Source organism: Mustela lutreola, chromosome 5 (genome assembly GCF_030435805.1).
Source record: "Mustela lutreola isolate mMusLut2 chromosome 5, mMusLut2.pri, whole genome shotgun sequence".
Classification (NCBI taxonomy): Eukaryota; Metazoa; Chordata; class Mammalia; order Carnivora; family Mustelidae; genus Mustela; species Mustela lutreola.
In genome coordinates this window covers 73,223,373-73,236,198 of record NC_081294.1, presented here as the reverse complement: position 1 = coordinate 73,236,198, position 12,826 = coordinate 73,223,373, and the positions used below count along the sequence as shown (strand labels likewise).

The 12,826-nt window shown below is 40.4% G+C and overlaps 1 protein-coding gene across 5 annotated transcripts in view; it reads right to left on the bottom strand.

Moving 5' to 3' along the window:
- DDX46 (DEAD-box helicase 46) overlaps positions 1-12,826 on the bottom strand; it is a 72,812-nt gene that overhangs the window by 23,743 nt on the left and 36,243 nt on the right. For all 5 annotated transcript variants that reach the window (XR_009353907.1, XR_009353908.1, XR_009353909.1 and 2 more), the window contains exons 14-15: positions 7,136-7,300; positions 6,245-6,407 (exon numbers count right to left, since the gene is read on the bottom strand). Coding sequence is in view for 2 of the 5 variants with exons in the window: in XM_059174609.1 (XP_059030592.1) it covers positions 6,245-6,407; positions 7,136-7,300 (328 nt within the window). In the remaining 3 variants the exon portion in view is untranslated. The remainder of the gene's footprint in view (positions 1-6,244; positions 6,408-7,135; positions 7,301-12,826) is intronic.

Sequence of the window (12,826 nt, the reverse complement as noted above, 5' to 3'; positions counted from 1 at the left end):
TTAGAAACTCTAACTGGGGCACCTGGGTGGTTCAGTCAGTTAAGTATCTGGCTTCAGCTCAGTTCAAAATCTGAGTCCTAGGATCAAGCCCCGTGTCACACTCCACTCTCAGGGGGCTGAATTTGCTTATCCCTCTCCCTCTTACCCCCTCAATCACTCATACTCTTTGTCTCTCTTAAGTAAATCAGTAAAATCTTAAAAAAAAAAAAAGAAAGAAAGAAACCAGAATGGAGAAAAATTTTTAAGTAGTTATTACCTTATTTAAAAAATTTTAAAAAGCAATTATGTATTACAATTGATAATATTTTTGTGAAAATAACCGTTCTGATATAGTAGAGTAATTTATTAAGATGCTTCACAACTTTGCAAATCTCTTTAATGTCTGGCTTAGTAGAGGACAGTTGCATGTTGTATCTTTTGCATCCGATCTGGTGCAATATAACATGCCATGAAGCCTTTAGAAGACTACTCTATTCACTCCTAATGGAATGAAAGTGGAAAAGGCAAAGCACATAATGAGATTATTACACAAATACTTGTGGTCTCATGAACCTCTGAAATTCTGAGAGACCCGCAGGAGTACAATACCTTAAGAACCATTAATCATTCTGTTTGCTTATGAATGATTTAGGCATAACCATGTGATGCAATTCTGACAAAAAGAGACAAGAGAAGTACAGACAAGGGATTATGGAGGAAAATGTCCTTACTTACAGAAAAAACACATTTCTGGGGTTCTTGGGTGGCTCAGTGGGTTAAGTATCTCCTTTGGCTCAAATCATGATCTCAGTGTTCTGAGATCAAGTCCAGCATTGAGGCTGTGAGTCTGCTTATTCCTCTGCCCCTCCCCCCATTCATGATTACTCTCCTTCTCTCTCAAATCAATAAATAAAATCTTACAAAAAAAGAAAAAGAAAAAACATACATTTCCCTCAATGTAGGAGAAACTATTTATTGGGCCAACCCTCCTGCAGAGAACAACTATGAATTCTAAATAAAATCTTTAAAAAAAAAAAGGAAATAAAAATATATATAAACAGGACTTCAAAATTTAGACTTTTGTGCATCAAAGGACTACCCAGAGGGTGAAAAGACATCCACAGAATGTGAGAAAACATATGTAAATTGTACATCTGATAAGGGACTGCTATCTAGAATATATAAAGAAATCCTACAACTCGGCAATTGGGGAAGAAAAAAAAACTCATTAAAAATGGGCAAAAGCGGGGCAACTGGGTGGCTGAGTGGGTTAAAGCCTCTGCCTTCGGCTCAGGTCATGATCCCAGGGTCCTGGGATCAAGCCCCACATTGGGCTCTCTGCTCAGCAGGGAGCCTGCTTCCTCCTTTCTCTCTGCCTGCTTCTCTGCCTACTTGTGAACTCTGTCAAATAAACAAATAAAATCTTTTAAAAATAGTAATAATAAACAAATAAACAAGTTATCTTTAAAAAATGGGCAAAAGCCTAGAATATTTCTCCAAAGAGGATGTACAAATGCCAAATAAGCACCTATAAAGATGCTCAATCTCAGTCATTAGAAAAATGGAGATCAAAACCAAAATGACATACTACTTCACATTCACAAGCAGAGCTATTACTAAAACAAGAGAAAATAACAAGCTACACTTGGGTGGCTCAGATGGATGGGCATCTGCTTTTGATCTGCCAGGTCATGATCCTGGGATTGAGCCCCATGTTGGTCCTGGGACTGAGCCCCACGTTGGGCTCCCTACTTGGTGGGAAGCCTGCTTCCCTCTCCTTCTGTTGCTCCCCCTTCTTGTGCCCTCTAGCTCTCTCTGTCAAATGAATAAATAAAATCTTGAAAAAAAAAAATTTTTTTTTAAAGATTTTATTTATTCATTTGACAGACAGATCATAAGTAGGCAGAGGCAGGCAGAGAGAGAGGGGGAAGCAGGGTCCCTGCCAAGCAGAGAGCCTGATATAGGGCTCGATCCCAGGACCCTGAGATCATGACCTGAGCCGAAGGCAGACGCTTAACCCACTGAGCCACCAGGCACCCCAAATAAAATCTTTAAAAGAAACAAAGGAAAAACAACGAGTGCTGGACAGGCTATGGATAAACTGGAACCCTACAGCACTGCTGGTGAGAATACAAAATGGAGCAACGGCTATAAAAAATAGCATGGTGGGGGGCGCCTGGGTGGCTCAGTGGGTTAAGCCGCTGCCTTCAGCTCAGGTCATGATCTCAGGGTCTGGGATCGAGCCCCGCATCGGGCTCTCTGCTCAGCAGGGAGCCTGCTTCCCCGAACTCTGTCTCTGCCTGCCTCTCTGCCTACTTGTGATCTCTCTCTCTGTCAAATAAAATTAAAAAAAAAAAAAAAAAAATAGCATGGTGGTTTCTCAAAAAGTTAAAAATAGACTTACCATATGACCCAGCAATTCCACTTGCAGCTATACACCCAAAAGAAATGAAAACAGGAACTCCAACAGATACTTGTACACCAGTGTTCAAAGTAGCATTATTCACAGAAGCCAAAAGGCAGAACAACCCAAGTGTCCATCCATAGATGAATGAAAAAAGGAAATGTGGTATATGCATGCAATGGACTATTACTTAGCATTAACAAAAAGGAAATTCTTCTAACACCATACTTAAAAATAAACTCAAAATGGGTTAAAGAATTAAATGTGAGAACTGAAACCATAAAAATCCTAGAAGAGAGCACAGGCTCTCTGACACCAGCCAAACCAACATTCTCATAGATATATCTCCTGAGGCAAGTGAAATAAAAACACAACTGAGCCTGGCTAGCTCAGTCAATGGAGTGTGCAACTCTTGATCTTGGGATTGTAAATGTAAGCCCCGCACTGGCAAAGAGATTACTTAAAAATAAAATCTTTAAAAAAATAATAATAAAACAAAGAAGGGCACCTGGGTGACTCAGTCGGTTAAGCATCATCAAAAAGAATGAAACATATTTGCAACCATGTGGACGGAACTAGAGGGTATTACGCTAAGCAAAATAAAGTCAGAGAAAGACAAATACCATATGCTCTTACTCATATGTGGAATTTAAGAAACAAAACAGATAAGCATAGGAGAAGGGAAATCAGAGAGGGAGGGGAGATGAAGTCAGAGAAGGAGACAAGATTGAGTCAGAGAGGGAGACAAACCATAAGAGACTTTTAATCATAGGAAACAAACTGAGGATTACTGGAGGGGAGGGGAGAGAGGAAATGGGGTAACTGGGTGACAGACCTTAAGAAGGGCATGTGATGTAAAGAGCACTGGGTATTATATAAGACTGATGAATCACTGACCTCTTCCCCTGAAACTAATATATTATATGTTAATTGAATTGAAATTTTAAAAAAATCGGCAGAAGACATGAACAGACATTTGTTCAAAGAAGACATCTAGATGGTCAAGAGACAAATGGAAAGATGCTCAACACTGCTCATCAGGGAAATGCAAATAAAAACTACAATGAGCTATCATTCCACACGTGTTAGAAGGGCTAAAATCAACAACACAAGAAACAACAAGTGCTGGTAAGGATGTGGAGAAAAAAGAATCCTCAAGCACTCTTGGGGGGAATGCAAATTGGTGTAGCCACTGTGGGAAGACTGTATAGAGGTTACCCAAAAACTTATAAATAGAACTACACTACAATCCAGTAATAGCACAACTGGGTATTTACCCAAGGAATACAAAAACACTCATTCAAAAGGACATATGCATGCCTAGGTTTATAGCACTATTATTTAAAATACAGAAGCAAGGGAACCTGGGTGATTCAGTCACTGAGCGAGCATCTGCCTTCGGCTCAGATCATGATCCCAGGTCCTGGGATTGAGCCCTGTGATGGGCTCCCTGCTCTGTGGGAAGCCTGTTCCCTTTCTCCCACTCCCCCTGCTTGTGTTCCCTCTTGCACTGTGTCTCCCTCTGTCAAAACAAACAAACAAACAAACAAATATGCAAGTAAATAAATAAATAATTTCAGAAATAAATAAATAATCAAAGAAAAATATGGAAGCAGCCCAAGTATCCATCAATAGATGAATGGATAAAGATGTAGGGTGTGAGGTGCCTGGGTGGCTCAGTAGTTAGGCCTCTGCCTTTGGCCCAGGTCATGGTCCCAAGGTCCTGGGATCGAGCCACGCATCGGGCTCTCTGCTCAGCAGGGAGCCTGCTTCCCTTCCTCTCTCTGCCAACTTGTGATCTCTGTCAAATAAATAAAATCTTAAAAAAAAAAAAAAAAAGATGTAGGGTATATGTATGCATATATACAAGAAACAGATTCTTTTTTTTTTTTTTTAAAGATTTTATTTATTTATTTGATAGACAGAGATCACAAGTAGGCAGAGAGGCAGGCAGAGAGAGGGGAGGAAGCAGGCTCCCTGCGAAGCAGAGAGCCCGATGCGGGACTCGATCCCGGGACCCTGGGATCATGACCTGAGCCAAAGGCAGAGGCTTTAACCCGCTGAGCCACCCAGGCGCTCCAAGAAACAGACTCTTAACTAGAGCACAGACTGACTGAGAGTTACCCCTAGAGATGTGGAAAGGGGGGGAGGGTGAAATAGGTGATGGGAATTAAGAGTACATTTATGACAAGCACTAAGTGATGTGTAGAATTACTAAATCACTATAGTATACAACTGAATGTAGTACAGACTGTGTTAACTATACTAGAATTAAAATACTTACTAAAAAAATAAGAAATTCTGGGGGTACCTGGGTGCCTTAGTCAGTTAAGCATCTGCCTTTGGCTCAGATCATGATCCCAGGGCCTTGGGATCAAGCCTCACACTGGGCTCCCTGCTCAGCGGAGAGTCTGCTTCTCCCTCTCCTTCTGCCTGCCTCTCTGCCTACTTGTGCTCTCTCTCTCTCTGTCAAATAAATGAATAAAATCTTAAAAAAAAAAAAAAAGAAAGAAAAAAGAAATTCTGATACATGATAAAACATCAATAAGCCTCACAGAAAATTATGCCACTGATTTATGTACTTAAAAATAGTTAAAACAGTAAATTTTACATAATGTATATTTTGTCCCAGTAACCAAAAAAGGGGAAAATATGAGGTATTTTCAAACATTAAAAGTTAACCAAATATATACCGTCAAAGTAACTCAAAGCTCCTTTAATTACATCCACAATGACATATGGTATAGTAGACTGTATTTTTCAAAGATGATAGCAGAAGTATGGCCTATTGTATATACTATTCTGCATAGGGAATGACCCTCGTATCAAGAACTGGGAGTCTATGCCTCTATCCCCTTGAATCTCAGCTAGTCCTGGGACTATTCTGACCTACAGAATATTGTGAAAATGAAAGTTCTGCCAATTCCCAGTACCATCCTTAACTGGCCTAATCAGCTTTTGGTCCTTGCCTTCCAGCCAGGTAGTCCCACGGAGAGGTCTGCAAAGGGAAGCACCCTTTGCAGACAACTGACCAGCACCCCTGGCCAATTACCTTACGGAGCTCAGTCAAGAGCCAGGGCCAACACGCCAGCCACCTAAGTTAAGGCAATTTGGAAATGGACCCCCAGTCCCAATTAAGCCACCCCAGTAGATACAACATGAAACAGAAACTAGATAATATGTGCTGAGCTACACCCGCAGTGCAGATTTATAAATAAATGACATTTGCCACTAAATTTTGGGCTGGTTGATTACAAAGCCACTGACCACCAGATAAGTCCCACATACATTTAACAATGGAAATGTTACATCAAAACCAAAATGCTGGGGCGCCTGGGTGTCTCAGTGGGTTAAGCCTCTGCCTTCGGCTCAGGTCATGACCCCAGGCTCCTGGGATCGAGCCCCGCATCAGGCTCTCTGCTCGGCAGGGAAACTGCTTCCCCCCTCTCTCTGTCTGCTTCTCTGCCTCCTTGTGATCTCTGTCTGTCAAATAAATGAATAAAATCTTTAAAAAAACAAAAAACAGAAATGTTTTTTCAATTAAAGGTCTAATGGAAATCATGAAAATTCTATGTAGCATGGCACAATGGAAAGGATTTAATATGAAACAGAAATGTTAAGTTCAATTTCTCTTTATCTGATTAATGGCTACATGGTTTGGTCAAACCAATGTCTTCTTTCCTTTATATCTCTAAGATGGAACAACAATAATACTGAACTTCCCCATAGAGTTGTGAATAAAACTGAGATAGATGGTATGAAATCTGGCTCTAAATTACAGTACATGGTAAATATTATCATTCAGAACACAGCAGTGCTTGGCCAAATTAACTACTCAACAGATACTTCACTAAACATTACCTCCATGAAGAGACATGCAAGGATAAGATGCTCTCATTAAATCTTTCAGAAGACCATCAGCATGTTCCTGCTTATCCACAAATATAATGACAGATCCTGATTCTTGATAATGGCCAAGAAGCTCAAGTAACTTCAAGAATTTCTTTTCTTCTTCAATCACAATCTGAAAATATCAAGTTGTACCAAGTTAATGGGAGTAAAAATGCAGATATATCTCTTAAGCAAAAATATTTATTTTATTTGTGACAAATGGCTAAATGACAACATCTTGCTATATCTTTAGGAATGGGAAGTAAAATGTTGATTTTAACCAATTAACCAGTAAAACAGAACACAAAAAAAAAGTCTAACTTTGAGAGAAGGGACTTGCCAATGTGAGTAAACCATCATCTAGTTCCCTCTGCCTCTTGACTTCACATCCTATTAACTAAAGAATAAAATAGGTATATGATATTTCCATCCACCAGTCCCATCTCTTCTAAAGGGAGGAACTAAAAAGAGCATTTTAAACATGTTGTTGCGGGGTTCCTGGGTGGCTTGGTGGGTTGGGCCTCTGCCTTCGGCTCGGGTCATGGTGTCAGGATTCTGGGATCAGGCACCATGTCGGGCTCTCTGCTTGGTGTGGAGCCTGCTTCCTCCCTCCCTCTCTCTCTACCTGCCTCTCTGCCTACTTGTGGTCTCTGTCTGTCAAATAAATAAATAAAAAATAAAATCTTTAAACATGCTATTCCAAGGAACTGCTTATTCAAGTTTATCAGATAAAATATTAATGGCTGAGCTGTATCCTCTTTAAGATTAGGTAATTACCTGCCTTCATCACAGTGATCCCCAAAGGATCACATACTGCCTAAACATTCAGGAAACTGAGGATTTCCTAAAGATTGTACTCACCACTTGTTGTTCCACATCTGAGCAAACCACACTCCTGCCTCCAACTTGCACTTCAATGGGTTTACTCAAGATTCGGCGAGCCAAAGCCTCCATAGCTCTGGGAAAAGTAGCTGAAAACATAACTGTCTGTCGATCGGGACGGACATTATCCACAATGCGCATGACCTAAAAACACATTGCAAATAAATATGGTGAGTATAGTCTCCAAAAATCGTATGATGTTAAAACCAAATAGAACAGGCACCTGGGGGTGCCTGGGTGGCTCAGTCGATAAGCATCTGCCTTTGGCTCAGGTCATAATTCCAGGGTACTGGGATCGAGCCCCACATCCAGCTCCCTGCTCAGCAGGAAGCCTACTTCTCCCTCTCCCACTCAGTCTACTTGTGTTTCCCCTCTTGCTGTTTCTCTCTCTGTCAAATAAATAAATAAAACCTTAGAAAAGAGAACACAAAAGAAAAGAAAAGGGGCACCTAGGTTGCTCAGTCAGTTAAGCATCTGCCTTCAGCTCAGGTCATGATCTTGGGGTCCTAGGATCAAGCCCTGCAACAGAATCCCTGTTCGGTGGGGAGTCTGCCTCTCTCTCTCAAATAAATAAAATCTTTAAAAACAAACAAACAAAAAAAAGCGGCACCTAGGTAGCTCAGTTAAGTGTCTGCCTTGGGCTCATGTCATGATCCTGGGGTCCTGGGATCAAGACTGCTTAGCAGGGAGCCTGCTTTTCCCTCTGCTCCCCCACTGGTGCTCTCTATCTCAAACAAATAAAAACTTTTTAAAAATAAATAACAGGGGCACCTGGGTGGCTCAGTGGGTTAAGCCCCTGCCTTCGGCTCAGGTCATGATCTCAAGTTCCCCAGATGGGAGTCCCGCATCGGGCTCTCTGCTTCCTCCTCTCTCTCTCTGCCTGCTTCCTCCTCTCTCTCTCTGCCTGCCTCTCTGCCTACTTGTGATCTCTCTCTGTCAAATAAATAAAATCTTAAAAAAAAAAAAACAAACAAATAAATAAATAAATAAAAATAACCCCCGACACACACATAAAAAGGAAATTTTGAGAACATTTAGTGATTTTTAAAATTATTACCTTCAAATAACTGATTTTAACCCATAATTTTCTTTGTTCCGTTTACCCCCTCCTAAGAACGGGAACTACAGTTATTCACATATTTAAGAGCCATCTGTTACCTCTCTCTCTCAACTATCTAACACCCAATCCACCAACAAATTCAGTATTCTCAATCTGAAAACTTTATCTGGGGGTGCCTGGGTGGCTCAGTGGTTAAAGCCTCTGCCTTCGGCTCAGGTCATGATCTCAGAGTCCTGGGATCAAGTCCCACGTCGGGCTCTCTGCTCAGCAGGTGAGATTGCCTCCTACTCCTTTCTCTCTCTCTGCCTGCCTCTCTGCCTACTTGTGATCAGTCTGTCAAATAAAAAATATAAAAAAATAAAAAATCTTAAAAAAAAAAAACTTTATCTGGGATACAACTATTCTCCCTTGGTATCACTGTTTTCTGTCAGTTATTCAAAACATTTTTGTTGAGCTACTGTATCATAAAGCATTTGCTCTAGGTACTTACAATATGCAGTAAAAACAGACAAAACCTTGTCTTCATGGAGTTTGTATTCGAAGGAAGGTGGACAGATAAATACATTATGTGTCAAAGACTGATATAAGCAACAGGAACACAGAGAACAACGAAGGCTGACATACTGTTGAGGGGTAGGATATAGGTACCTCTAGGACTCTTGAGATGCCTGGTATAAACCAGAAAAATAGAAAAATAGAAGTAATGATCAGGGAGAGAGTGGTAAGAAACTGGAAATTGGAATGGATAAAGGTCTTGCCAGGAATACACAGAATTCTAGGACATTTTCCCTCCAATCAATGATGTGAAATCTGTGAAAGGAGCAGTCCTACCCAAGGCACTTGGAAATCCTGGGTTCCTTCCCTAAACCTAAACATCTCTTATCTGGATTATTCCAACTATCTCTCTTCCAACTCCTACCCACCTCTACTGAATTTTTAAATCATAAATGAAATTTTAGGGGCACCTGGGTAGCTCAGTCGTTAAGCATCTGCCTTTGACTTAGGTCATGATCCTGGAGTCCTGGGATCGAGCCCCACATCAGGCTCCCTGCTCAGCTGGGAGCCTGCTTCTCCCTCTACCTCTCCCCCAGCTTGTGTTCCCTCTCTTGCTGTCTCTCCCTCTGTCAAATAAATAAATAAAATCTTTTAAAAAATAAAAATAAATGAAATTTTATCAAATGCCTTTTCCACATTTTAGATAACAGTATGGTTTTTTCCTCTATTCTAATAATAGGGTGGATTATACTTTTTTATTTTGTTTCTTTTTTTAAGACAAGATTTATTTTATTTTAAAGATTTTATTTATTTATGAGAGAGAAAAAGCATAAGCACCAGAAGGGGGCAGGGGAGAGAAAAGGAGACTCCCTGCTATGCAGGAAGCTGGTCGGACATGGGGCTTGATTTCCAGGGCCCTTGGACCACGACCTGAGCAGAAGGCAGACACTTAGCCAACTGAGCCACCCAGGTGACCCAATTTTATTTTAGAGATAGAGAGTGTGTGCAAATAAGGGACAGAAGTAGAAAATTTTCAAGACTACCCACTGAGTACAGAGCCCACTGCAGGGCTTGATCTCAGGACCTGTGAGATCAGGACCTGAGCCAAAACCAAGAGTCAGTCATTAACCAACAGAGCCACCCTGGTGACTCTTAGTTGATTTTTCTAATATTAAACTAGCCTTTGCATCTAAACAATACTAATGTCAATGTGATTTATTATTATAAGCATTACTATATTTGGCTCCCTAATATAATTTTTAGGGGTTCTGCATCATTGTACATTAAAATATACCTTGTTTGATTGCGATACCAATATTATATTGGTCTATAAAATGAAACTGCCACCACGGAAAAGTCTGACAGTTTCTTAAAAAATTAAACATTAAGTTACCACACAATTCAGAAATCCTACCTCTTGGTAGAAATGAAGACATATGTTCACTTGTAAGCAAATATTCACAGCAGCATCATTCGTAACAGCCCAAAAGTGGAAATAATCCAAAATACTGATCAAACAGTTCATGGATAAACAAAATATGATATACATCATTATGACAGAATACTAACCACTCAGCAATGAAAGATATGCTATAAGATGGACAAACCTCAAGTACATTATGCTGAATAAAATAAGTTAGATATGTAATACATGAATTTTATATGAAATGTCCAGAAAAGACAAATCTATAAAGATAGAACGTAGATCAGCAACTGCCTCAGACTGGGGTGAATACCGGAAATGAGTAAAAGTAGGCATGAGGCATCCTTCTGGTGACGGAAATGTTCTAAAACTGGATTTAAAAGAAATAAAACTGGATTGTGGTAATAGCTGCACAAATGAGTATTACACTAAAAACCATTGTATTATACATTTAAAACAGGTGAATTTTTATGGTATATAATGAGGACTGAGAGCCCTTTTAAAAATAAAAGATTACTGGGTGGCTCAGTGGGTTAAAGCCTCTGCCTTCGGCTCGGGTCATGATCCCAGGCTTCTGGGATCGAGCCCTGAGTTGGCCTCTCTGCTCAGTAGTGAGCCTGCTTCCCTTCCTCTCTCTCTGCCTGCTTGTGACTCTTGTCTGTCAAATAAATAAATAAAATCTTAAAAAAAAAAAAAGATTACAATGATCTTATAAACTGTTGCGTATTCATCCTTTTTCATACTTTGAAATGATTAGGAATATAGTTATTCCTTGAATATTTGGTAGAACTTGCTAATAACATAGGAACTGGTGGCTTCCTTATGGGAAAATTAAAAGCTGATTTCTTTAATTAATGTAAGACTATTGCACTGTTCTTATTTTTTAGTCTGTTTAATTTAAAGCTTTCAAATGTACTGTCATACAGAAAAAGATTAAAAAAGCAAGAAGGGAGAGGTGTCTGGGTGACTCAGTTAAGACTCCAGCTCTTGATTTTGGCTCAGGTCATGATCTCAGGGTTGTAAGATCATGAGATTAAGCCCTGAACCAGGCTCTGTGCTCAGCTGGGAATCTGCTTAGGATTCTCTTTCCCGGGCGCCTGGGTGGCTCAGTGGGTTAAGCCACTGCCTTCGGCTCAGGTCATGATCTCAGGGTCCTGGGATAGAGTCCCACATCGGGCTCTCTGCTCAGCGGGGAGCCTGCTTCCTCCTCTCTCTCTCTGCCTGCCTCTCTGCCTACTTGTGATCTCCCTCTGTCAAATAAATAAATAAATAAATCTTTAAAAAAAAAAAAAAAAAAAAAAAAGGATTCTCTTTCCCTCTCCTTACTCACAGGCACACTCTCTCTCTCTAATCATATGCACACTCTCTCTAATCAATAAAATCTTTAAAAAAATAAAAGCATGAGTTTTATGGTATGTAAATACCCCTTTATTTGCCAGTAAAACAAAACAAAAAGCAATAAAAATGTTTTAAGATGGTATTAGATTAATCAACCTCAAGAAAGCAGAATCCCATGCTAGCAGTGAGGAAAAATTGAGAACAAAGCTTTTCTTCCCACATGGAGGTGAAAGGTGGGGCGCCAAAATAAGAAGGTGAATTGATACAAGGTCTGCTTAAGAAGCATTAAAAAAAAAATAAAAAAGGAATCAAATCACCGGACCTCCACCCAACTGCTACTTAGCCAGGCAATGGACCTTTCTCTCATCCTAGCCAACACTAAAGGTTTAGCTTCTGGAGAGACTAAAACAAGAGCATGACTGGATGAACCAAGGATAACATCCTAAGAGGAAAAGCATTAAGTAAACACATAATGCTTGATGCTGAGACTCCCACCTCTCCCTCAGGGCCTCCTTCCCAACCCAAAACGGGAGACAGACCTTCCTATTCCAGGCAGAAGACTGCCCATTTTTTCTCCAGGGACAGACAAGCAGAAGATACTCCCCTTCCAAAAGAAAGACCCAACCAGATCACAACACTGAAACTCAAGAGTAAGTCCTGCTCTGGCACAGAGAGCTTTGAATTTTAACATAAGTAGAAAATTACAGATTCCCAGACATCTACAGAATTTAGAAACCAAAGCAAAGAGAAAAGCAACTCAGAGGACACAAATCCTATATAGGCAATCTTTAAACATGTGTCATTCAGGGGCACTTGGATGGCTCAGTCATTAAGCATCTGCCTTCAGCTCAGGCCATAATCCAGGATTCTGGGATAGAGCCCTGCATGGGGCTCCCTGCTCAGCAGGAAGCCTGCTTCTCCCTCTCCTACTCCCCCTGCTTGTGATCCCTCTCTCACTGTCTCTCTCAATCTGTCAAATAAATCTTAAAAAAATATTTTTTTCTTAAATGCATCATTTAGGGGTGCCTGGGTGGCTCAGTCGTTAAACATCTGCCTTCAGCTCCGGTCATGATCCTGGGGTCCTGGGACTGAACCCCACATTGGGCTCCCTGCTTGGCGTGAAGCCGGCTTCTCCCTCTCCCACTCTCTCTGCTTATGTTCCCTCTCAGTGTATCTCTCTCTGTCAAATAAATAAATAAAAATCTTAAAAAAAAAAAAAGTCATTTAAATGAAATCTTTCCATTTGCAATGACATGGATGAACCTACAGGGTATAATGCTAAGCAAAATAAGCTAGTCAGACAAAAACAAATACCATATGATTTCCTTATATGTAAAATTTAAGAAACCAAACA